This window comes from Spodoptera frugiperda, chromosome 6, assembly GCF_023101765.2.
Source record: "Spodoptera frugiperda isolate SF20-4 chromosome 6, AGI-APGP_CSIRO_Sfru_2.0, whole genome shotgun sequence".
Taxonomy (NCBI): domain Eukaryota; kingdom Metazoa; phylum Arthropoda; class Insecta; order Lepidoptera; family Noctuidae; genus Spodoptera; species Spodoptera frugiperda.
Genome location: NC_064217.1, coordinates 7,862,543 through 7,886,272, shown reverse-complemented (window position 1 = coordinate 7,886,272; position 23,730 = coordinate 7,862,543). Strand labels below are relative to the sequence as shown.

Here is a 23,730-nt window from a genome sequence, read left to right as displayed (position 1 = left end):
ATTACATAAGAATAATTAAGTATATCACATGATTAAATAGGTGGGAGGAATTAACATTTGATTATTTTAAAGACTTTTGATCGCTACTCAATAATCACTACTAAACGAAACTCAAACGGTGCGTTATCGAATAGACCGCTCGCGATCGCATTTTCTGGACGCACCTTAAGAAGTTACCGCCATGTCTCAGAGTCCTTTAAAGTTAGGTACCCGTTCCATAGCTATTGTTTTCAGAACCAAATCGTTTCTAAGCGCCAATAGTTTAAGTAATCAATAAATGGCAGCTGTTGCGGCAGTCAGCCTTAAAAGTACATATCAACTACATTTTCGTAGGACGCAAGAACTACTACTATAGAACCGCCAAATAAAACTATCAGCTACTGAATTTGTTTGGTCACCTTCCGGATTGAAAAATGCTTGCGTAATTGATATTTCGACTTTTAAGAAGTTTATAAGCTATATAATCATTTAAAGACTATACTGCTACTAGTTTTCAACAGCCACTAATACAAACAAAACAATAACGTTACATAAAGACTAAACTGTTTGTCCTGGTTCTAATCACAGTCGCGAGAGATACACATCACTTGGCACATACTTCATGAAATACTTTAAAATGTCTATAAATGATTTTACACATATTATCGACATCTACAGAGGACATCTTTTCATCTAGTTTCACGAGCAGTGATCAAAAGCAAAATTAATATTAGGTACATTAAAGTCATGGTTTAAAAACGTTAAACATTATAATAACAAAACAATACAATGTCTTTATTTGATAAAGCATAACATATTATCGTGCTTCATTATTTAGATTAGAGCTCTTACACTCGAGCGGCATGTTTTATTTATTTTTTTTGATGGCGCAAAGTCATCCAATGACTTTCCCGCTTTGGGCGAGGCGAGAGGGAGTGTCAGACACTTACAGCCGACTCAGAGTCATTTAACGGTTACTTAACCCGGTCCTTAGCAATTATTTTCGGAACAAAATTGCTACTAAGAAATGGTTTAAGTAATCGTTAAATGACTCTGACTAATAATCACCCAGTTCAAACTCCTGTTTTTCGAGTTAGAGCCTCGGTAAACCCGCTAGGTAGTCCGCAGCTCCGCGACTGCAGTTAGTTACCTCTGCCGTTGCCAAGATGCCGCTCGTGTGTAACAGCCCTAACAATTAAAATGCAAACAATATATGTTACTAGCTAGTGCAAAAAGCCTACACATATAAGAGATTCTTAATAACATTCGATTCTTTGTAAGTAGAACAATATCATTTCAGACAGACTGTCACAGACATACGACCAGTAACCTCAGTACGAGTTTATGGTAATCGAAACGAGAGAGCGTTCGGCTCTCTTATTGGCCGGCTCGAATAAACCAACCAATCAGAGCGCCGAACGCACTATCGTTTCGATTACTAAACGTTAACCAAACTCGTGCTAAGGGTGCAGTTTCAAAGACCTATCAGTCGATAGATTTGGCCACTTTATGAAGCTTATATCAAAATTCTTTAACTTGTAGAAAGAATCTATCGACTAGACGAATAAGTGGTCTAGATTGAGACTGGCTATTAATCCTATCCTATCAACCTACTAACGTACTTGACTATTACGTACTTAATTTTCTGAATAAAACATTAACATTTTACCTACAAAACACGCTAAACTTGCATCTCAAAAATAACAAACTCCATGGAACAAATAAGGGAAGACTTGCTTTAAAAAACCGCCCAAAAATATGCCTTATTACCTTTGTACTAGATTGCAAATTACAACCATTCAGACGTATAAGTAAAGATTACGCAACGCTATGTAATGTTCGTTTCAGTACGTAATTATAATTGTGTTGCGCCATTCAATCTAATACGCGCGTCAATACATCAATCACAATGGATCTCTACTGCGCAGTAATCAACTCACGTGATCCACAATCGAGAAAATACAACTACTCCACTTCTATTACTGTTATTCCTTTGATAATGACATCATAATGACCTTCGAATTACTAATTTAGTGCAACTTCAATGCGTTTCTGAATTTTCTTAAGTTATTTTGACCATGACTTGAGTTCTATCTGTAGCTCAAATAAAAAGCTATAACGACCGATTTAATACGCTTTTTATTTATTTAGATCATTGGTTAGGGTGTTTAGGTCAAAATAACTTCAAGTGCAGCAAATTATTTTGTGCTTCGAAAATTATTAACCTTTCGTCTGCCGCTATATGAGTAATGAGATAATAAAAATATATTTTCTTAGTCTTAGCCAGCGCACGCGTCTCCCTCTAAGCCTCGAAACTAGCAAAGCATTTCTCCATTAATTTACGTGAGTAAACGGTGGTTTTTAGTTAAATTTCTTAGTTAGTTGCTCGGACCAGGACCAGATTAGTTAAGGCTCTTCCATCCGAGTCAAATTTCTGTTCTTTGGATTGTAAAAACGAAACAGAGAGAGCACCAGCGCTTGGGATAACACTTGTGCAGTATAAATTTATATCCTACAATATTGGGTGTCTCTATTCACATTGGCTTTGTTAAGTGTCTCTCCTCACGTTGTCGACTGCAACGTTGTATTATTATCTTTAGACTTATCAGGATCGTAGTACCCGTTCAAGTTGACCATAGTCAGTAGTTCAACGAGGTGCCTTTGGTATCCGCATTCCATCAGCTTGGTGACCACTTTGTGTAAATACTTCGCGAGTTTCTCGAATAAATGGAAGAGCTCTTCTAGTTGTGGAAAGCTTGAGTGTGTGAATGCTCCTTCTGGTTCTTTTTGTTGCCATTCGCTAGAGAATAGAGAGGAACACATTTAATAAATAGACAATATTTACAAAACAAATTAATTAAGGAAGTATCAACTCTAAAATTATAGTTTTACAGTCCATTTTAGATTCTTACATTGTCACGCCACTGTACAATGTACACCCACATTTCACAATTTATATTGTACGTCCCGTGTAATAATAGGTGGCGAGCCTATTACCATATACCGGACACATTTCCAGCATCCGTGCTATTTATTACTGAGAAATTTTGGAAAAACCGAAAAAAGCGCAATAATACGGGAATCGAACCCGAGATCCCTTGCCCAGCAGTCGCACTTACAACCATTCGGCCAACGAGGCAGTCCATTTTAGATTGACATGCATATATTAAGAAAGAATTAGTAATAACTCACCCAGCTTTCAAAACCCGACTGAATTTTAGAATAACAGTGAAGATATCATTAAGCAGCTTCATCACAGGCGTCGATCTATTGTTGAGAAGACATCGGAACAAAACCTTTTTGATATAAACCACGTGGCATTCGTACAAATCGTCTAAAGTGCGTGCTTTCTTCAGATCATTTTCGAATTCTGTCCAAGAGGATAGAATGCAGGTCGTTACTATGTAGTTGTCTAGCGCTCGGATCATAGATGCCATCATATGTCGGTATATTTGCACTGAAATGTACTGCGGCGATCTGAGCAGTTTTCTCGAATGCTGTCTTGATAGTTTTGCTGATAGTTTTAGAGACTGTAAGGAAATTTCGGTTTGTTAGTGTTACGTTTTCTTGGATAAAGTCGAATGGACAAGTTACAGATATACTTAATATCGTTATATTACTGGGTTTTTAAAGGGATCATCATTAAATGATTTCTCTCGCCTTGGGCGAGGCGAGAGGAGTGTCAGACTCTTACTGACTAAAAACCACCACGTTCTTACTCCTGCTTTCATATTCATACATGGCTTACCCTCATGGCACTCATATAAGCTAACTGCAGAAAAACACAATGTAAGCTATTCGAGACTGGAGCTGCGGACTACCTAGCGGGTTTACCGGGGCTGAGGCTCGAAAAGCAGGAGTAGGAACAGTCTGACACTCCCTCTCGCCTCGCCCAAGGCGGGAGAAGTCATTGGATGATTTTTACCCCCTTAAAAAAAGAAAGCTATTCGGGAGTCAAAAGTATCAGGCATGCTATCAACTGCTATAACGTATACTCACTTCAAAATCCTCACCCAAGACCCAAAATATGCGTCTCATTTTGATCAGAAACTGGAACACCTTAGCGTATCTAAGCAATGCTTCCTGCGACAATATAATGTTCAGGGGCCAACTGACTGTGTAAGTCAAGGAGAGACATTGCAACACATCGGGAGAACTGTGCTGGAAGCTCAGAGGGGACTCCGTGATCGTGAACGATAGGTTCTCTGAGAATTTGTGCACATCTGTAAAAGAAGTTAAAATATTAGTTTTACACGACTTGTTAGGTAACTGATAAGTTTATTTAGTCTAGTTACATTTTAAATATTAATCTTAACATATGAATGTCTAGTAATAAGACTGCAGTGTTGATGCGGTAGCTGGGTGTAATGTAACGGGTTCGATTTCCGCACGGAGAAACTCTTTGTGATAAAAAAATGTTGTTTCGGGTCTGAGTGTCATGTATATGTGGACTTGTATGTTTGTAAACGCACCCACGATACAATAGAACATCTTAGGAGTATTTTTAAAGAAAAAATAAAGAAAGAAAAATAAGATTATTTAGTAGATTTTTTAATTGGTTAAGACCGAACATTTAACTGTTACGTTAGTTTCCATTACACTTCAACCATGAAAAAAATTGTCTAGACTGTTTTTATTACTTACGACTATTCTAGCCTAAAAGAAATAATACGCTGAAGTAATAAAAACATAAGTACTTACGTGAAATAGACGATCCCAAAGCTTTATCCAATATATTGTGTAAGGTCCCAAAATTCAACAGCTCCTGGGGATTCAACGTCTTCACCAACTTCGTAAACAAATTATGACAAATACTTCTAGAAAATTCTCCGTCCATTAGAAAGAAGTAATCTTTCAAACTCCTCATATGTTCATACATGTCTAAATTTACTAGGAAATAGGTTAATATAGAGTTGTTAACAACTTCCAACTGGTACGTTAATGGCAACATTACAGATCTTTGCAAGCAAGCAGTCAGTGTTGCTATATTATCACAAGTTATTTTCTTTTCTTCCTCCTCATCAGAGCCAAAATGTGACGCAAATATATTATTATAAGGTCTTTTCTTCACTTCCTCCATTATTAAAGCCGGATGAGTGTAACAAGAAGCCGTCATTTCTATATTCATCTTACTTGTAAAATGATCTTTGGAAAATGTACTCAATTCCTTTATACCGAAAGGGTCAAATTCGTCTAGAGTGTAAGACCCATCTAATATGTTGAAGAAAGAGTGCTTTGTTTTCATATGTTTTAGTGGCATGTCTGATGATTTTAAGGGGGAACAGTCAGGAGTGTCGCCAGTTTGCACGTCGCTAGTCACTTCTGATTCGATATTTTCATCGTCGACTATCATCGGGAAATTGAATCCTTCTGTACTTAAGAATTCCTTGTTTTTGGACTTCAAATCGAGTTCCTTACTGGCCTCACTTCGGGGTGTAAAAATATCTGATGTCATCGCACTTTCTAGAGGAACATCAGCCGTTGTAGGTGTTTCTAAATCGAGCTTAAAAAAAGAAACCAATTAAAAACAATACTAGATCATAATGGAGAAAATCTTGAATAATATAGACAACTTACCCTTGGAAAATAATCACCCGGAGTAACAGACCCTGCATTAGGCGTAACACCTAACTTGAAAGTGTTTGACGAAGCTTCACCGTAGGGCTTTAAATTTAATGTGAGCCCCGACCGCTTAGCGTTGTCTCGTTTAAAACTTTCATTACTCGAACCAAGCATGTCGTAATCAGAGTTTAATATCCTCTCCTTATTGCGCACTGCCTCTGTCTGAGCATCATTTGCAGGTTCCTTTTTAGCTGCTATTTCTAATGGGAGATTGTACTCCACTCCTAAAACCTTTTGTTTGTTAATCAATGCTTCTTTCTGCGCTTCAGTCTTTGGTTCTGAAACTACAGTCTTCTCTACTGGTTTAATTATTTCAAACTCTGCGCCTAACACCTTCATTTTATTACGTTTAGCTTCTTCAAAGGGAGTCCATTCTTGCAGATTATTCTCTTCATCTAGCGACGCTATGTTTATTAGCGGTGGATCTTTAACTTGATTATTTTCATTGTCTGTCTGTCCGAATTCGTGGGCCATAATCTTTTGTTTATTCATCAAGGCTTCTTGCCTACTCTTCTGATATTGTTGGTTATCGTATTCGTCGTCTAGTTTGCTGCCTATTTCGCAGGAAGATTGTGTGTGTAAGGAGCGTGCTTCTACTATGGTCTCAAATTCTTGTTTAACGATGTTGCCTTGAGCGTCCAGTTCTTTGCTATTGTCACAGTTTTCATTGATGCTCTTAGATACGCCGAAGAAGTTTTTGGCAGCGTTGCAGATAGCGCTAAATACTGCTGAGGAAGTTTGTGCCTTGGATTTGTTATTTTCGTACTCCGAAGGTTCAGGTTCCTCTGTAGTGTCTGGTTCAGTGGCTATAGACATCACTGATACTGTCATTCCATCCCCAATAGGGACAGTTTCAACAGCTTCATCTGCAATATCTTCTTTATTATCTAATTCATCGTCGGACCTCAACATATCGCTTTGTATCGACATTGCCATCACTTCTTCGTTTTTCTGATGTTCCAGTTCCAATTTTTCTCTCTTCAAATTCCTCTCTTCGGTCGAAAGTAACTGAATTCTACTCTGATCTAACTGTAAACGCTTTATTTTCCATTCTGTGTGTATTTTACTTTTTTCCACTTCCATGTTTAATTTTGAGTAGTACTCCATTATTTTGTTCCTAAAAGTGTTAAGACAATGTTAATGTGAATAAGACAGTGTATCATCATATTAACTAGCATTTCCACGCAGCTTCGTGCAATGTGGGGGAAGGTTTACAAAAAACTACTACTAATATTTGTTTTCGAGTAACGCTCAAAAGTAATCGAGTAATGCTCGATCGTAACTTAGGATACTCGATTGCTTCAGACGACTGGAGGATTCTTTTTGCGTTGTCAATAGGCGCCGAGTAGAGCGGGTAAAACCGCGCGGACGAAGCTAGTGACCTTATAAACGACTTACTTTTCATCATCCCTGAGTTTGGAATCCACCTCCTCGCTTGCCTTTTCAGCTGCATGTTCCAATTCATTCCGCATTCTCTCGCGTTGCTTAGCTTTACATTTCGCGGCTTTAGCTTCTGCCATAGCTGCCTCAAGAACTCTTAATGAATGCTGTTTTTCAGCTATTATCAATTGAGCTAGTCTTTTACGTTCAGCTAAAACAGACATTGAGAAAATTAAATAATGATAATCAGCAATAGGCCCGCTCTACCTACTTAGCTAATTTGCGAAATGGTAGAATTAAGGCCAATTAATTAACGTTTATATTATACATCTTTTGTGAGACATTCTAAATTAATTATTATGTTTTTCGGTTTACTCGCGTAATTATTTGATGAAGAACACGACTAGTTTCAAGCCATGCAAGAGGCTCATATTCATGAGCAGCATATCGTGACAATAATTGCGTGATTAAGCCGTAAAATATAAATAATTAATTAATTTCTGAAACAACGATGATGAATGTCATTTAACTAAATACTTCTTTGTCTCAAGATGGCCACAGGTTTACTTATTTATATTATTTTTCACTTACCAATAATCTTCTCCATAGTTTCAGCTTGTTTCAAGGACGCCATTTCAGTAAAGGCTTTTCTTTCTGCCTCCCTCTTTAAGAGTATTTGATCAAACGTGACCAATTCTCCGCTGACGAAGAGACACCGCGTTCTATACACATCGAGGACTTGTTGCTGCCTCTCTAGTTCTTTGAAACTGGCACAACACTTCACTGATGGATGATCTGATGATATTAGGAGGACTAGGGGATCCTGAAAAGGGAAAGTTTTAGTTATTTATTACCTATGTTATGGAAGCAAACGAATAGACGTGTTGGTTGATGATAAACGATACATATACAACATCTGAAGAGTTACAAATACAAAGGCGTTGGTGGACTTTAATATATCGACTGTCAGACGTATTTTGACTTTTATCAGGCACACCAACTTCATAAAATATTGGGAATCGCAAAGTCGCCCAGGAATCGAACCTGCGACCCTGTGGGAAGCAAAGAATACAAGACCAAAAAAGAAAAATATTTCATTAAACAAATGAATCATAATAATTATTGTCCAATTATACTTACACTAGGATTACACAGTTTCAGCAACCTTAGTGACTTTCCACACAGTAGTATGAACTTAGCCAAAGGCTTCAGGAACTCCGGTACAGCCACACTCTGCGTTATATGAAACCCTTTGTCCCAGTACCTCTTTGAACGATTATTCACGTACTGATTGTCTTTTCTTATGAAAAACTCGTTAAATCTATCGTCTAGTTCACCCTCGAATATGAATCTTTCGATGAACCTTAAAGAGAAGAAATATTCTTTTTAGTTTAATACAAACAGTTTTTATTAGCCTTTTATAAATATGGTATAAATGTGGCAAAGACATCGTGAGGTAACTTGAAATTACTATAATAACATTACTATATGTATAGATAAAAATAATAAGTTTCAAATCGCCAATCCATCTTAAACAAGCCTGGGGCTTACTTTTAAATCCAATTTCGATCGATCGACACTGATATTTCGTACTAGTCGCCATTGCATTAATATTGCGTGGATAACGAATGAACTAAATGGTATTGAGTTTGTAGGTACATTCTGTACTCTGAATGCTATTTGAATAACTACGATTGGGGTTGTATAGTTTTGACATTGAATAATTATTGAGATTTTATTGTATTGAAATTGCATTGACATTGAGATTGGTTTTAAGAGTAAGCGCCCTGATGATTAATGTTCCTTCCTTCTCCGTGTGAGAAGAGGCTTTTGCTCAGTATACTTATAGGCTGTATGACGACGATGATAACATAAATAATGCAATACTTACTTGAAATAAACCTTGCAGATAGAATACAGTGAGTTGAACATGGTGAACGTTGTCTGTCTATGTGTGACTAGCGATATTTCGTTAAATAGATACGACATTAGTTCTGCTCCATGCGATATTGTAGATTTGGGATCTGAAAATGATACACTTTATAACATAAAATAGACTTAAAGCCTATCTTATTGATTTAAAAATGGTCTTCTAGCTGATTTCGTCAGTTGACACATCACCGTTAGTCACATCAACCAATCTTGTGTGGAAGTATCGTATCTTATATACAAGATTACTTATATGCAAAATATTACCTATATATTGCGCAAATATGTGCCCATGAGATTAGATTTTAAAACGGTTAAGTCTGGTTGGCTCGTTGTTATTTTAATTTTTTTTCTAGATCGTCACACTAGGAGGTTCACAAATGTGACTATGGTGGTGGAAGACATCAAAAATCATGAAATTACGAGCAATTTTTATATAAAACAACTTAACTAAGACCTTACCATTATTAATAATTTTATATATCGCAGCAATGGTCTCTATCTCGTATTTGAGTGGTTCCATATGATGCAGTATTTGTAACAACGTCGGCATTGTATTCAGGTCTTCTTCAGTGTTCTTATTCGATTCTTCATAGATCTCTGTGGCTTTCAATCGAAAGTCTAGTAGATACCGTCTTATTACTTCTCTTGCTGCCTACAAGTGTAAAATGAAGAAAATCATTTTATTAAGGTAAAGTTATCAATGCGAGATGTAAACCAATATCTTTGCAATAGTTTTTGTACCTACTAATGTATGCTGCAATAGGCTGAAGATACTAAAATAGACGTAAGAAACTTAGCAAGATTAGTGGCGCATACTCGTGTTGAAAGCATAAACGCCCTTTGAGTCATTGATCAAAATAAAAAGACTTACAAAATACATATTTTGTCTTGTAAATAAGTCCTCGATAAACTATCTGATGGTAGCCTTTTCTGTTGCGTACAGCAATTAGGTTCACATGATGTGTGTGAAATGAGTGGAGACCGTATTTTAACTGAATTTATTAACTAGAATACACAAAGCGCAGCAAGCGAGAGGTCTATAACTAGCGATAGCACAAATCGTCTCGATCATGCCCGATGATGAACGGCGCTTGTTCGATTCGATTACCGACACGGCTACTATTAAATTCTATAAGTATAGTTAGAATTTTAACTTAAGCTCTTACCTCGTAAACCAATCCATTGCTATGAAATTGATCCTCCAAACTCTCATTGAAAGCGAACTTATACAATCGTTTGTAATAAGTCCCGACCAACAACAACTCGCTCACATAACCCCTGATATGTTCCCTTGATATGCATTCTAGTATCAGATCTTCTTTCATATAGAAACTATTGTTTTCTTGACTGAATGGGAATGAGCTTGTTTCGACGCCAACTGCAATCACGTAATTATTGATTTATTAGATGATATTAAATGTTTATTTACTGAATAAAAGAAATTTGATCTTATTGCTGTTTTTTATGTTCATCATCATCATATTAGCCATAAGCCCTCCACTACCGATCAAAGGCCTCCCCCGTATGACGTCCAGATAGCCTGGTTGGAAGCAGCCATTCTCTATGTTAAGAAACTTCATTTCACTTTCAACAGTTGATATGCATGATATACATAATTCGAACTTTAACTTGAGTATTGTATCATATTCGTCTACTACTATGGCACTAGTAGCGAATAAGATTATACCAACCAGGAACATGATACCAATACGTGCTCCATCGTAGGCCGCATAATCACTTACCACCAAGCGAGATAGCGGCCAGATGTCGACACATCAAATATAAAAAAAAAATATGGATATTTTCTGTTGGTAGTCAAACAATTATTAAAACCTGATACTCACTAACTAAATACATGATATGTCTGATGAACTGTTTCTCTGATATCACAGTCAGATCAGATAAATGATTGCCATAAGTCTTTCTCCATAAACCAAGTTCTCTTGAAGATGATGCTAGTAGCTGTCTTTCATGAATCGGTGGCAATTTGGCTGAAATACAATGAACAGAATTTTACATAGAAGTTAGAAATAAAAAATATAAGAACAAAAAAATAAGATGATAATGTTGTCAGCACAAATAACAAAGCCAAGTTCTACACTTTATTGTCTTTTTTTTGTATTTTTCAAATGATTTTATCTCTATAGGCAACATAGGACAGTGCCATTAAAATCACAATAACTTAGAAAAAAAAACGAAACCAAATAGCTACTAATGGTCTAAACACTACAAACACATCAATTTGTATAACATTTTTGCCCTATCATATTGTGAATCTGACGATACCACATAAAATACCTCAGTTAAAAGAAAAAAACAGTATTTGTAAAATTGTTGTTCCTTATGAATAAATAAAAATATATAACTTACAGACTAGTTCCCATATATCATCAGGAACATCCTTGTCAACTTGTGTAGCTAACTCCCAGATATCTATTGAATCATCTGCTGCTTTAGCTCTGAATACTTCCTTCACATCAGATTTAATACTAGTACTTGCCAATGATATCTGGAAAAAGAAAAAAACAGGTTCAATAAAGTATTGATTTTCATCAAGGTTCTAATCTAATTTAACATTAGAACATCGAAATCACCATGTGCGAGTATAAAATAAATAAACATCGAAATCAAACTTAAGATGTAAAGATTTCTAATAAGTCCCTTGCAATGGGGGTGAACCTATTATTGTATACCAGAGGCAAATCCACTTTCATACTAATAAGAATTTTCAAAATGGGGTATCCATAAAGAGAACTAAAAATAATCTTTACTATAAAATGAATAAAATAAATAACTACTACTTAACTTACCTTCACATTAACATCATTAGACTGTGAACCAGGTATTTGAAGGTCTCTAGGTCCTGTCAACCTTGGGTAGCACAATATGGCACTCTCAGAGTAAGGAGACAAATGTGTTGATGTCAATGATGCCAGTGACATTGGACTCATAAAGGTTTTTAACTCCACTTGACCAGGCACAAGTGTGTTGTTTGTTTCAGGTAACACTGAGACAAAAGAAGACATTAGATTTTGATAGTAAATTTAAATACTAAATAATACATTTAACTTAATTATTTTGTATTTTACCTGTAGCAAACTTTCTATAATATTTTCGGTAAGTATATATTTTCATTTTAATTTATTTACTCACTTATTGACAAAAACAAAATTTATTCAATTTTTCATACTGATACATAGAAATGATTGACTTCAATAAATAATTATACATATGCTAATACTACCTGCAATTACAACTTTCAATGATTTTTTTTTTCACTAAAAATGTAAAAAATCACTTATGCTCTTTAGAAGAACTAAATTACTCTTACTCTTTAAGAAGATTATCTCTTAATAACCAATTTTCAATCCAAAGAATATATTATTCTGTGCTTATTATTATAATAATAACGCAGTTTAAAAACTTACAAGATTTAGAATCAAAACTCTCCACAGTATATTCGGTATAAGTCTGTGATTTCCGACTCTCCAACACCCGCTTGTCAGCTTGTTTCTTTAAGGAGAATGGCAACTCAAATACATGTGAAGGATAATATGAGTAGGGCTGTGGTGATCCAAACACCTCCCTCTTTGGTTTGGGCAGCATCTCATCAAGGAGGCCAAATGTAAATGGATTCTGTGAAAAATTAATTGTTTATTACAGTTGTATTTGTTTAATATGACAATATTGAAATGATAATATTTAATTGATGATGAAAGTAACTTGTATAGAGGTGGCTGAATATGAATGCCATGTTAGATCAATAGTATCTGTTGTTTCCATGGAAATTATATGTTTGCGAGTAAACTTGTAATATCATAAACACAACATCAGGAAAAACATTGAGTATACTTAAATCTTGTACCTGAAACATTTCTGCAGACAGATCTTCTTTGACCGTATTGCTGAGGCCTATTAGGAACCGTAATATGCTATGAATAACATCTTTATTGTCACCAAAGTCTGTTTGGCGAAGTGTGCTTATTATTTTCTTGAGCTCCACAGTTCTTTTATACTCAGCGACGTTTCGTGCATTTTGTTGACTCACAAAGTAATAGGACAGCAAGTCTACTACCGGCTCGCCTTTTGCAGACGAGAAATCCTTATTCGATTTTTTCAGTATTATTTCGTAAGCATTCGATCTCATCTTAGTCATTAGCCGCTTCTGTGATAATCTATTCTGATTGCAGTATTTAGAAGCCGTTTTGCTGCATAATTCGGTTAGCAAATCGTAAACACCTGAATCGTCTGCTGTTGTTTTGCGATTAGTAGACATGGTTTCGAATTTACTTGACATGGTTTAGATTATTCAGCCCTGCACAGTGCACTTTTTAATAACCTACACTAAAATTTACATATTATTATTCAATAGTAACAGGAAAAAGTAAATAATATTTTAAAACATAAAACAGTTTGCGGATTAATAATAAAGCGCTGTTTTTAATAGCTTAAGTGCTCGCAACTCATTGTCAATTTGACATTTATCAATGTCATAATGTCAAAATATTGACACGACTTTTACAAGGGTACCTTTGAACAAGTTGAAAATAATAATTTCATGATAAAGTTTATTACAAATTACATACGTAATATCAACTTAATACAAACAAAAACTAACCTGTTGCGTAAATTTTCCCGTGGGTAGGGTTGATTACTATCTTAATACCCAAAACAATATTCTGTTATCGGAATCGTAGTCCTATCGTACCAAAAGACTTGTATTTAAATTAACGAAAGTTATATTATTGTCATTGCTGATTGCCTTTTAATTATTTTTTTAATCTTGTCTATGGCGAGACCTAACCTACAAAAATAAATATTTACGGGTGAAAATAAAGAATTTATACAGTTTTTACACAATACGTATCACTAGAAAACGACATGAATCAAGCAGATGTATCAAAATTGGTCTCCAAACTTCGTGTGAAGGTATTACCTAAACATCGAAATCTTCCGGGTCCTAAGGGTCCTGAAGGAAGAATTGATAAATTGCGTAAAACAGTAACGGGTCTAATAAAATTTGAAAGGATTGAACTAAACTATAACAGAGCTGATGAAGCACGCCAATATGCGGAAAGGGTAAGTATTCGTTAAACCTATACAAGCAAAAAAAAATATGTTTGATGGTATTGTATATAAAAAGTACACAATCTTAAAAACTGACTACTGTTTCGTGTGTTTCAGCTCATATCTGAAGCCATACGCCATGGCGACTGTCACAAACCAACTATGGACACAGCAGACTTCTGGCTTCTTGAAAAGGAACTTGTACATAAACTATTTAAAGTATTAGTACCAAGATATGAAACCTCAAACTTATCATATACAAGGATGTATAATGCACCGAGGCTACAATATGGTCGCACAATAGATAAAGTGGTGCTAGAACTAAGAGGAAATCCTTTTCCCGACCTATTGAATAACAAGTCCAACAATAAACTGTTGATTCAAAATGTTTTACTTGATGCTGCCAAAAATGATTACAGACAAACAAAGATTGCTGAGATGGCTAAAAATATTGGCAAAGATATTGGTACTAAACAGAATACAGACAGCAAATTAAATGAAGCCCCTGAAAAACCGAACATCAGTTAAATTGTGAATAATAATGTTATATTTATTTTAAGGCAAATAATGTAGAAATATAAAGTTATAACAAGACAACAGTATTTTAATGTCAGTGTAAGATAGGTCTACAGTCAAAGTTATAATGGAAAATATTACATGCCTGGCTACCCAAAAGAGTTTACTGTAAAAAATGAGAAAGGGAAATTACCACTTATAACATACTCAGAATTCTTAGAATATAAAATCAAGTCTAGTTCATTTTCTTAATCACAGAACAGTCCTCATATCCTTGAGGAGATAATAAAGATATTCATTCTGTTTCATCTTATTAGCATTAATTTAATATTATTAAGGAAAATTAGCATCATCCCATTTTCATCTACTGCTGGACCTAGGCCTCACCAATGGGACACCACTGAGCTTTATCTTCAGCTCTACACAACCAGTACCAGCCCCTGTGCGGATATCGTAACTCTAACTAGCTGGAGGGCGTCCTATCCTTCAGAAAAACTCCGAAAATTACAAAAATCTTAAGGAAAATATTTAATACCTAATATAAATAACATGGGACTAAGTTTACTGGTAAAAGAGGATGAGATAGACATACATCTATCTAATACTTGTAAATCTGAAGTACTCTGCCCAACCCTTTTAGAAATAGGCGTGATGTTGTCCATGTCATACATATGAATATGATACGTGCCATGGTGCTCACGCGCATTCACGGCAGATGTGGACTATTGCGGACACCATACACCATATACCTAGGGTTTTACTAAACATCACGCTTTCTATTCTTCTAAAGGTTAGGCAGAGCCCAGTCGATCTAGATGCATCGTAATCTTAACGATCTCTTTGACTTTGTTTACATTGTTATCTTATAGCAAAGCATTGCCTTTCATAGGTAGGTATTTCACCTTTGTTTTTCCATGAACGCATCTGTAATCAATCACTATGATCAATCAAGTCTTGGACAAAACAATGACAATGACTCTTTGTCATGCATCGATTACTGTCATAACTGTCAATGTCATTATAATATAAATGATAACGGACTGGTTGGAGTTGTAAACTTCTTATCATTATGAATTTATTATCAAGACAAGAATAACAAGTGTGAAGTAGTTACGATACGTAAGTAAATGAGTTTTTTCAAGATTGTGTTCATATCGGTGGCACAAGTAACTAAACCGTCGCATTTATTGCATTTGTGATTTGCAAAACATAATAGTCGTACTATCGAAATAATAAATATTGCAGACAAAATGTCTCAAATAGTAGTAATTGGATCTTGTGGTGTTGATTTTACTACGTACGTATGATATGTATTTTGTTTCCAAGTTAAACTATCTCTTTGTTTTGGAATAGTTGAGAATACTGATAAGTGTTGTATATAGTTACATAATATAACTGATTAACAGCATAAATTGAAAGAAATGTGACTGCAAAATTAATTTCTATATGCCCAAAGATAGGGCTTAATATGTTTGAACCTAAATGATTTTATATCAGTAAAATAATCTTATAAGGTGTTATTTTATTTATAATTCTTATTTTTATAATGTTTCATATACCTCTTGTTGTGTTGTAGTTACGCACCAAGATTGCCCAAACCAGGTGAGACACTCATCGGTAGCAAATTTACAACAAGCTATGGAGGAAAAGGTGCCAATCAATGTGTCGCAGCTGCTAAGTTGGGAGGGAAAACCTCCATGATATGTAGGGTAAGTTACACTATTTATCCATCTGTTTTCTTGTTGGTTATGATTATATCCAACAAGCCAATGTATGTATTGTGAATTAATATTACTTTAGCATATACTATTTTTAACTTATTACTTTTAGCTGGGAAATGATCAGTGGGGTGACAAATACAGGGATAATTTAGAACAAGTTGGAGTAGATACTACTTATGTCAAAATTACTCCAAATGTAACAACAGGCATTGCTCAAATCTCAGTTGCGGAAAGTGGAGAAAACCAAATTGTGATTGTACCAGGAGCGAACAACTGTCTGAGTAAGGAAGATGTTAAAAATTCTGCTGATCTGATCACTAATGCAGAAGTACTTATTGGCCAGTTAGAGACTCCTTATGAAACCACATTAGAAGCTTTTAAACTGGGCAAAGGAGTAAGTGGAAACAATAAATTATATAAATTAGTCTTTGTTTAATATTTTGTAACATATTTAATTACTTTTCTAGATAAAACTTCTGAATGCTGCACCGGCACGGTCAGATATAAAAGAAATATTGCCTTATTGTTCAATACTTTGTGTCAATGAACCTGAAGCTTCTTTAATAACTAATACTGAATTTGACATGAAGTAAGTAGCTACATTTTATAACTATTTTGAATATCTCATTATCCTAGTTGAGGAAACAATAAATTTCCTTTACAGAAATGCAGTAGCTATCCTGAAACAATTACTTGATACTGGTTGTGAATCTGTGATCATTACTTTGGGACCTGAAGGAGCTGTTTACATGTCTAGAATTGACCAGCAACCAATACATGTCTTCAGTGAACGAGTCAATGCCATTGATACTACAGTATGTACTTTTTTCTGTGCTAAAGTGTAGGCACTAAATATGTGCCTCAAAGAATATTACTTCATTCTAGTGTCCCATTAACTCCAAATAATTGTATATTACTCAAATATAATATTACAGCCTTGACTAACAGAAGAACAGTATTTCCTATTAGTTATACTAAAAATATTTTATTTAATACATGCACCTAATTAGTGTTCTTTGAATTTTTATGTTTTCAGTAATTGTATTTTTATGTGTAGGGTGCTGGCGACGCGTTCGTGGGAGCTTTGGCAACATATTTAGTGACATATAAGGATAAACCTATGCATCAAATCATAGGCGCTGCATGTCAAGTGGCTACAATGTCTGTCACCAAAGAGGGCACCCAAACGAGCTACCCGCGCAAATTCGACGCCTTCAAAAAAGAATATAAATATACTCTATTGTAATATGAAAATTGATAAATAAAACACTCCTGGAAGTTCTATACTATTTTAATAAACAAATTAATCGTAAGCCAAATTCTTAAACTATTTACAATGTAAGCAAGCAATTTTTAACATGGTATTTAAAACAATAAAATATGCACTAATAAATATTAATTGTATTTATTTGTAAGCTTTTTAACAAGTTTCCTAATTCCATATTTAAATAGGACACCTATCCATTTTAAAAACTAAAGAATACATGGATGCAAAAAATCTGAGACCACCGGAAAATTCTTTGATAAAAAAGCCCATGATCGATTGTGATTGCAAAACTCATCAAAATGGTTTACATCTTGACAGTCTTATTTACGTCTCGTATTGCAATCCGATTCATGAAATCTGGCAACCCCAGCTAATTCTCCCCTCATAATTTAGATAGCGAAAATAATGTAGGACTACCTATTACTTGCTAGGTACCTACTAAATAAATAGCTAAATATCAATACTTACAATGTATCTACTATTATACAATAAACTGAAAAAGTGTCTGCTTTCAGTCAGAAGACCTTAAAACATTATATTAACTCCAATGTTTAGATTATATAAATGTTGGATAGGCAAAAATCGTCTCAAGATAGCTTAGAAAATACGACTTAAATTAATACAAATGAATAACAAACTAATTGTTGTTAGACGATCTTAGATATGTATACTAAACAGTAGGTATCTAGAACTGTCAAACCCAAATATCTGAATTCGTGCCGCTATAAAAATACCTACGTAGTGTGACACTCACGCAACAATCATAGCTACGTCTATGAATATTTAACGTTAAGAATTTGAAAATGAAAACGCGGGCCTTGGAGGGCCCTAAAGTAATAACATCCGCCTTAGGTGGTAAAATATTTTATTTCCTGAAGGAACACATCTACCTACAAAATTACAATCGAACAAATACCTTTCTTTTCTTATTCGTTATTTAAAGTATTTTACGCTACATTTACGTAGGGAACTAGGTACCTACCCAGTCTCAAACAATGACAGTTACGACAGGTACTTAATGTTATGTGGTTAATCAAATTTTACAATTATTTGTAGGTACCTCAAAGATACAATAATAAGTGCAAATAGCTAATATATCGATAAATATTGAACATAATTATAGTTCAATGTTGCCGTTAGGCCGCCGACAGGTGTCTGTATTTCTATTTTCTACATAATTAGATATTTAACATGAAGAATATAGTATCTAAAACTAATAAGTGCGACTTATTTATTAACTTTTCATAGCGGGCCCAATAAGCAGATCGTTTTTCTATATTATATCCTTATAGTAATATCGTGTCACGTCTGTCGTTTACCTATTGTTTTAGGTTATGGACACACTATAGGAACCGCACTGGGTACCTTATTAAAAACCTTATGACATACCTAAGCGTAAACTGTGCAACATGAAGTTTTAGAGACCTTGAAACAACATCTAATCTATTTTGATTTCGATTGCGTAAGAAAGAACCGATTTACATTATGTAAACTAACAAATCGGTCACTTAAATAAATATTATATCTAAGTCTAAGATTACTCTATACCATAGGGGGCATTTCTAAAGATAAATAAACCACTAAACAAAATTTGTTAGGATGTGATGCTCATTATAAATCTTAGATTTCTGAAAAGTAGGTTTTCATCGAGTACTTCCTTATCTCGTTAATACTTTTACAAACTAAACTTTTTGTTAAAGTTGTGTAAATTAAAAACTCGACCAAACACCTATAATACCTTTTTTATAGGACACAAGAATGTTTAGAGTAGGTACTTTTTTATTTAAACTCATTTTCATCCTTAAATACTTTTCCACTGTTGGTTTTTGTGTAGACATCGCGTTGAGTTGATCCCAGGACGCGGACGTAGTGACGATAACGTAGATACGTATTTTTAGAAAACTTTTACGTAACTCGGGAATAATAAAATTAATTCCGCAGGTGGATTCTAGCAAATAGATTTCTTCATAATATTCAGACGTCTGCATTTAGTAATGTAAATTTTATTGTGGCAACCCTATGCGTAGGCAATTGGGCCTGGGACCAACGTCGTATTTAAAAAATATTACTCCCGAATCATGATAAGTTCTGCTTTCATCATTGGTTAAGTTTTTCAGAATAATTAATTAAATCATATATTCATGATAGAGATTTATTTCGAGAATTTTATTGCAATTCAACATACAATATTTTTTAAATATATTTATAACATTTATGTACTTTTGTTGAAACCTAATTCGTCATAATGTTAATAGGTACTGTGTTTGTAGCATAAAACAATTTTACCTACTAGATAGGTACATAACGTAGGTATTTAGGGTAGGTACGGCACAGTTGCCAGCATAAAATAACTAATATTCTACTGGTATTTTTTTCTTACGTGGATGTCTTAGTATTTGGAAAAAATAAATAAATATTGTAATGAGATATTGAAACAAAACAATTATCAATACAATTTAAGCTTAAGATTGTAACCTTGTTATTTTTAGGAACCATAAATGAAGTATAGAATGTTGCCCTGATTAAATATAAACTAGCACTTTGAATGTAACTGAAACAATAATTCTAGGCTATTTTGTAAACACCTACCTACCTATATTTATTTAATTTTAAAAATATGTTGTAAATGAATAGAAGAAATGTGGCAATATTGAATAATCGGTTTTTCTTTATGTTTATTGTGTTTTAACCATGTTTTGGGCAACAATTATCTATTAGTCTTTATGGAGTCCAAAAACTTAATGTTTTCTTTCAGCCCATCGGTTGTCACCAGTTACATATGTTGAATTCAATGACTTATATGAACATTCACTTCACCAACTAAATTATTATTTTAATTTCTAAAAACTAAACTAATGAAAATATATTTAAATTGCAATTATATTTATATCAAGACAATATAACTATAACAAAACACATAGGTAATGTATTAATAAAATTATTTCAGTCAATATCTTGTTGTTAAAACATTGATTTATAGCCATGTAAATTGCCAAAGTATTGCAAAGCTTTGGATGACCAGTTAAATAGGGTACCAGTACCACTGATATTTTCATTAACTAATAGCTTGAAAGCATTATATACCTTCATATCTGAACCAGAAAGACTGTTAAGCAATTACAAATCATTTTTGTAAATGACAACTTAAAATTATACATTCTTTGATGTTGTATACCCTGCTCAGAAAGTTAATGACTTGAGGATTATATTAATGGATATTTTATTTCATTTTAGATATTATGTAGTAATGTCATAATATTACAAATTCAAACATGCAATAAGCTTAACAGTTTTTCAGTCATTCCCTAACTATCTAGGTAGGCACTAATTTTTAAATGTTGAAATGATTCAACTATGTTTGGATTTGTGTAAGTATAAGAATATATTTACATAATATAAGTATTTCTATTCTGTTGAATAGCTCAATGCAATACATAGGGACTATCTAATTCACTCTCATTTACTATTTGCAAAAGTACTTTTAAGTCTTCTAAACTTGTGATATATTTTGGTGCACCTAAGAATTCAACCGATTTGTCTGAAATTTCAATACAGTATTTTAAATTCTTTGGACATGTTACAGACTTTGAACATGCACCCTCTTTAGTTTTTTTAAATACAATATGTGTGATTTCCTCCTTCAGAGACAAAAAGTTTGTTTCCTTACTTTTTACTTTATCATCAGACTGTTTTTTGTCTTCATTACCGACATCTGTTACCTTTGATTCAGTTTCCTTCATTTCTATGTCAGTAGTAGCTGAAATAGAATTTAAATTTTCTGTTGATTCAATAGGTTGTTTATCTTCTGTTTCTTCATTTACTGGTCCTGGTTCCTCGTGCTTGATTGGTAAATGTTCTTCGATACCTTTTTGTAATGCTTCATCAAGAATGGAAGGACTGTGGGGGTTGTCAACCTCTTCTGGCATTACCGAGTTAGGTAAGATGTTCTCGCTGTTATTAGCAGGGTCTTCATTAGTAGTTAATGTTTCTTGAATTGTGCTGAGTTGGTTAACATCTTCAATCAAATTACCCATACTAGTGTTGTCAACATCCATTGGTGTTGGAGCAGTTTCACATGTAGCATTGGATTTACCAAGGAGCATTGCCTCCACATCACTAGACTCTAAATTAGATTTAAATTCAAGGGTATTACTTTGGTCAGTTGATTTACTCTCACTACTATTGTCGTTCAGGATGTCCATTATTGATGGGAAGTCATCCACTTTGCTCTCTGTGACTTCTTGTTTTTCTTCCAGTTTTGCAATTGGTTTCTCATTGTACATGAGATCTTCTAGCTCAGCAGCTATCCTATCATACACCTGATCATCTTTTGGTTCATCTTTCTTAGGGAAGGAATCTATACACCAGTCTTCGGAAGGAAGTATATTATCATCAATATCTGGTAATAAATCAATTAATGAAATTTTAAAGTTAATTTCATTGTTATTGTTGTTGTTACATGTGGGATCTTCAAATACAATATTGTATTGTTTCAGGTTATTGTCATTTTTTAGTTTCTTCTCTTCATAATTAGAATTTTTGTCTTTCAGTACAGGTTTTTTTAACCTGTTGTTTTCTTTTAATATATTTGGTGCGACCGGTGATGCAAGCTTGTTGTTTTTCATCTTTTTATTATTCAACACCTCTTTATCTGGTTGACTACAGGTTTTTCTATGGACTAGGACCATACCATTCTCAGTGTTTTTTAATCTGGCGTTTGAGCTTGGCAAAGTCGAGTCAACATTTTGTTTCGTTTTAGGAGTTGTACTGCTTTCATACTGTATTTTTACCTTGGTGAATTTGCCTAGTATCTTGGCAAAGTCCATGCGAGTAACAACAACTGAGCACTCGCGACATTTTCCTTCTTTATACAAGCGTTCCAGGCTTTTAGGGAGTTTTAAGGATTTCACTCTCCGGCTTTCACGTACTTTATTTGGAATCATTGTTGTAAAGTTTTAACCTTATGCACTGTAGCTTTATTTATCCAATAATGTCCTTTAGCGAAATTGATATTGGACGTAGTCACATTTCCCGCGCAGAGAATAATACCACAATTATTGAACTTGTAATAACACAAACTGTCTTCTTACATTGCGTGTCATAACCGCAGTTACATTTAATACTTTTTATCAAAATAACAAATTATATTTGTTTATAAAATCAAAAATTCGTAGCAGACGACACAAACACCACGATCAAATCCAACGCAAAAATGGCGTCGCTCTAGTGATGTGCTCGTGGTGTTGTGGTAGTTATGGTTGTGAAATTCTGGCATAATTCGATTAGAAGTTTAATGTTACTATTATTTGAATTAAATAATTATTTGTAACTACGTGGGTAATTAAGTCGCATTAAGTAATTGTAGCAATTTATTACTACCATCTAATTAACAAATTCAACCTTTTAAACTCAAAAATATAGATTTAGTAATGAATAAAAATTCTTCCATTTTAATTAGGTAATAACTTTGAAACTTTAATTATGTTTGTATTAGATTTTTAGTTTAAATTTTGTAATAATTTTATGTAGTTATTTCTTGCACATTTGTAATTAAGAATAAATATTTTTTTATCGAAATTACTTAATACGAGCTGAACCCGCAACTTTCTAACGTTAAATAGCGAATTTGGATGTTTTCCCGCAGTCGCAGCTTCGCCCCCGTAAGTGACGACGTGATAATATGTATATAGCCTTTATGTTGACCCGACTTTCTAGTAAAAATCATACAAAACTTAAATTAAATCCATACAGTATTTTTTGAGTTTAGCCTTGGAAATATATACAGACAAAAATACTATATCGATTATAGATTAGGTCTCAAGTATACTTTTAAAAAAATATTCATTGTATAGTTTTGATTTTCCTACGGTTATTTTTTTTATAATATAATTAAATATGTTAGTCAAAGTTTTTACATCTCTGTTATAATAAATCGAAATAACCTAAGATTTTTTTTTGTAAATAAAAATTTATTGTAAGTTATAATAAGTTTGTAATAGGCTTCCTGGGCTATTACTTGATTTACTTATATTATGAGGAATGACTAAATTGTCTAACTAAGATTACAAAGCTGGTAATAGTCAACTTACTGATATAAAGATGCTAATGCAACATCACGCCTTTTATACCCGAAGGGGTAGGCAGGGGTGCACATTACGGCACGTAATGCCGCTATACAATATACACCCACTTTTACACCATTTGTGTTATAAGTCCCATGTAATAGAGGGTGAGCGTATTGCTACA

General features: G+C 34.0%; 4 protein-coding genes across 5 annotated transcripts; 2 read left to right on the top strand and 2 right to left on the bottom strand.

Annotated features, from left to right (window-relative positions):
- Window positions 1–1,041: 1,041 nt before the first annotated feature.
- Window positions 1,042–13,390, bottom strand: LOC118267616 (uncharacterized). Its single transcript, XM_035581691.2, has 16 exons — window positions 12,779–13,390; window positions 12,342–12,549; window positions 11,724–11,920; window positions 11,284–11,422; window positions 10,758–10,904; window positions 10,080–10,291; window positions 9,373–9,565; window positions 8,873–9,005; window positions 8,122–8,344; window positions 7,573–7,804; window positions 7,000–7,192; window positions 5,557–6,718; window positions 4,681–5,482; window positions 3,979–4,202; window positions 3,172–3,509; window positions 1,042–2,779 (listed from the first exon to the last, which is right to left on the bottom strand). The coding sequence occupies exons 1-16, from the start codon at window positions 13,208–13,210 to the stop codon at window positions 2,542–2,544; spliced, it is 5,073 nt and encodes a 1,690-aa protein (XP_035437584.2). The 5' UTR covers window positions 13,211–13,390; the 3' UTR covers window positions 1,042–2,541.
- A 289-nt stretch (window positions 13,391–13,679) lies between these two features.
- Window positions 13,680–14,577, top strand: LOC118267451 (39S ribosomal protein L17, mitochondrial). Its single transcript, XM_035581449.2, has 2 exons — window positions 13,680–13,992; window positions 14,098–14,577. The coding sequence occupies exons 1-2, from the start codon at window positions 13,795–13,797 to the stop codon at window positions 14,506–14,508; spliced, it is 609 nt and encodes a 202-aa protein (XP_035437342.2). The 5' UTR covers window positions 13,680–13,794; the 3' UTR covers window positions 14,509–14,577.
- Window positions 14,578–15,467: 890 nt separating this feature from the next.
- LOC118267449 (ribokinase) lies at window positions 15,468–17,612 on the top strand. Of its 2 annotated transcripts, none has more exons than XM_035581448.2 (6): window positions 15,468–15,615; window positions 16,073–16,205; window positions 16,327–16,611; window positions 16,685–16,806; window positions 16,882–17,032; window positions 17,275–17,612. In XM_035581448.2, the coding sequence occupies exons 2-6, from the start codon at window positions 16,194–16,196 to the stop codon at window positions 17,461–17,463; spliced, it is 759 nt and encodes a 252-aa protein (XP_035437341.1). In that variant the 5' UTR covers window positions 15,468–15,615; window positions 16,073–16,193; the 3' UTR covers window positions 17,464–17,612. The 2 variants fall into 2 exon arrangements, with proteins under 2 accessions (XP_035437341.1, XP_035437340.2); XM_035581447.2 differs by lacking the exon at window positions 15,468–15,615 and adding an exon at window positions 15,622–15,793.
- Window positions 17,493–22,714, bottom strand: LOC118267489 (uncharacterized). The gene has a single exon (XM_035581514.2). The coding sequence runs from the start codon at window positions 22,425–22,427 to the stop codon at window positions 20,907–20,909; it is 1,521 nt and encodes a 506-aa protein (XP_035437407.1). The 5' UTR covers window positions 22,428–22,714; the 3' UTR covers window positions 17,493–20,906.
- Between the last annotated feature and the right edge of the window lie 1,016 nt (window positions 22,715–23,730).

Excerpts from the sequence above, each read along its gene's own strand:
- LOC118267489 (XM_035581514.2), bottom strand. The coding sequence starts at position 22,427 with ATGATTCCAAATAAAGTACGTGAAAGCCGGAGAGTGAAATCCTTAAAA.
- LOC118267451 (XM_035581449.2), top strand. The coding sequence starts at position 13,795 with ATGAATCAAGCAGATGTATCAAAATTGGTCTCCAAACTTCGTGTGAAG. Across the intron at positions 13,993-14,097 it reads CACGCCAATATGCGGAAAGG|CTCATATCTGAAGCCATACG; the intron begins GTAAGTATTCGT and ends CGTGTGTTTCAG.
- LOC118267449 (XM_035581447.2), top strand. The coding sequence starts at position 15,747 with ATGTCTCAAATAGTAGTAATTGGATCTTGTGGTGTTGATTTTACTAC. Across the intron at positions 16,206-16,326 it reads AAACCTCCATGATATGTAGG|CTGGGAAATGATCAGTGGGG; the intron begins GTAAGTTACACT and ends TATTACTTTTAG. Across the intron at positions 16,612-16,684 it reads CTTTTAAACTGGGCAAAGGA|ATAAAACTTCTGAATGCTGC; the intron begins GTAAGTGGAAAC and ends TTACTTTTCTAG.
- LOC118267616 (XM_035581691.2), bottom strand. The coding sequence starts at position 13,210 with ATGTCAAGTAAATTCGAAACCATGTCTACTAATCGCAAAACAACAGCA. Across the intron at positions 4,203-4,680 it reads TTTGGGATCGTCTATTTCAC|ATGTGCACAAATTCTCAGAG; the intron begins GTAAGTACTTAT and ends CTTCTTTTACAG. Across the intron at positions 2,780-3,171 it reads AGTCGGGTTTTGAAAGCTGG|CGAATGGCAACAAAAAGAAC; the intron begins GTGAGTTATTAC and ends TCTATTCTCTAG.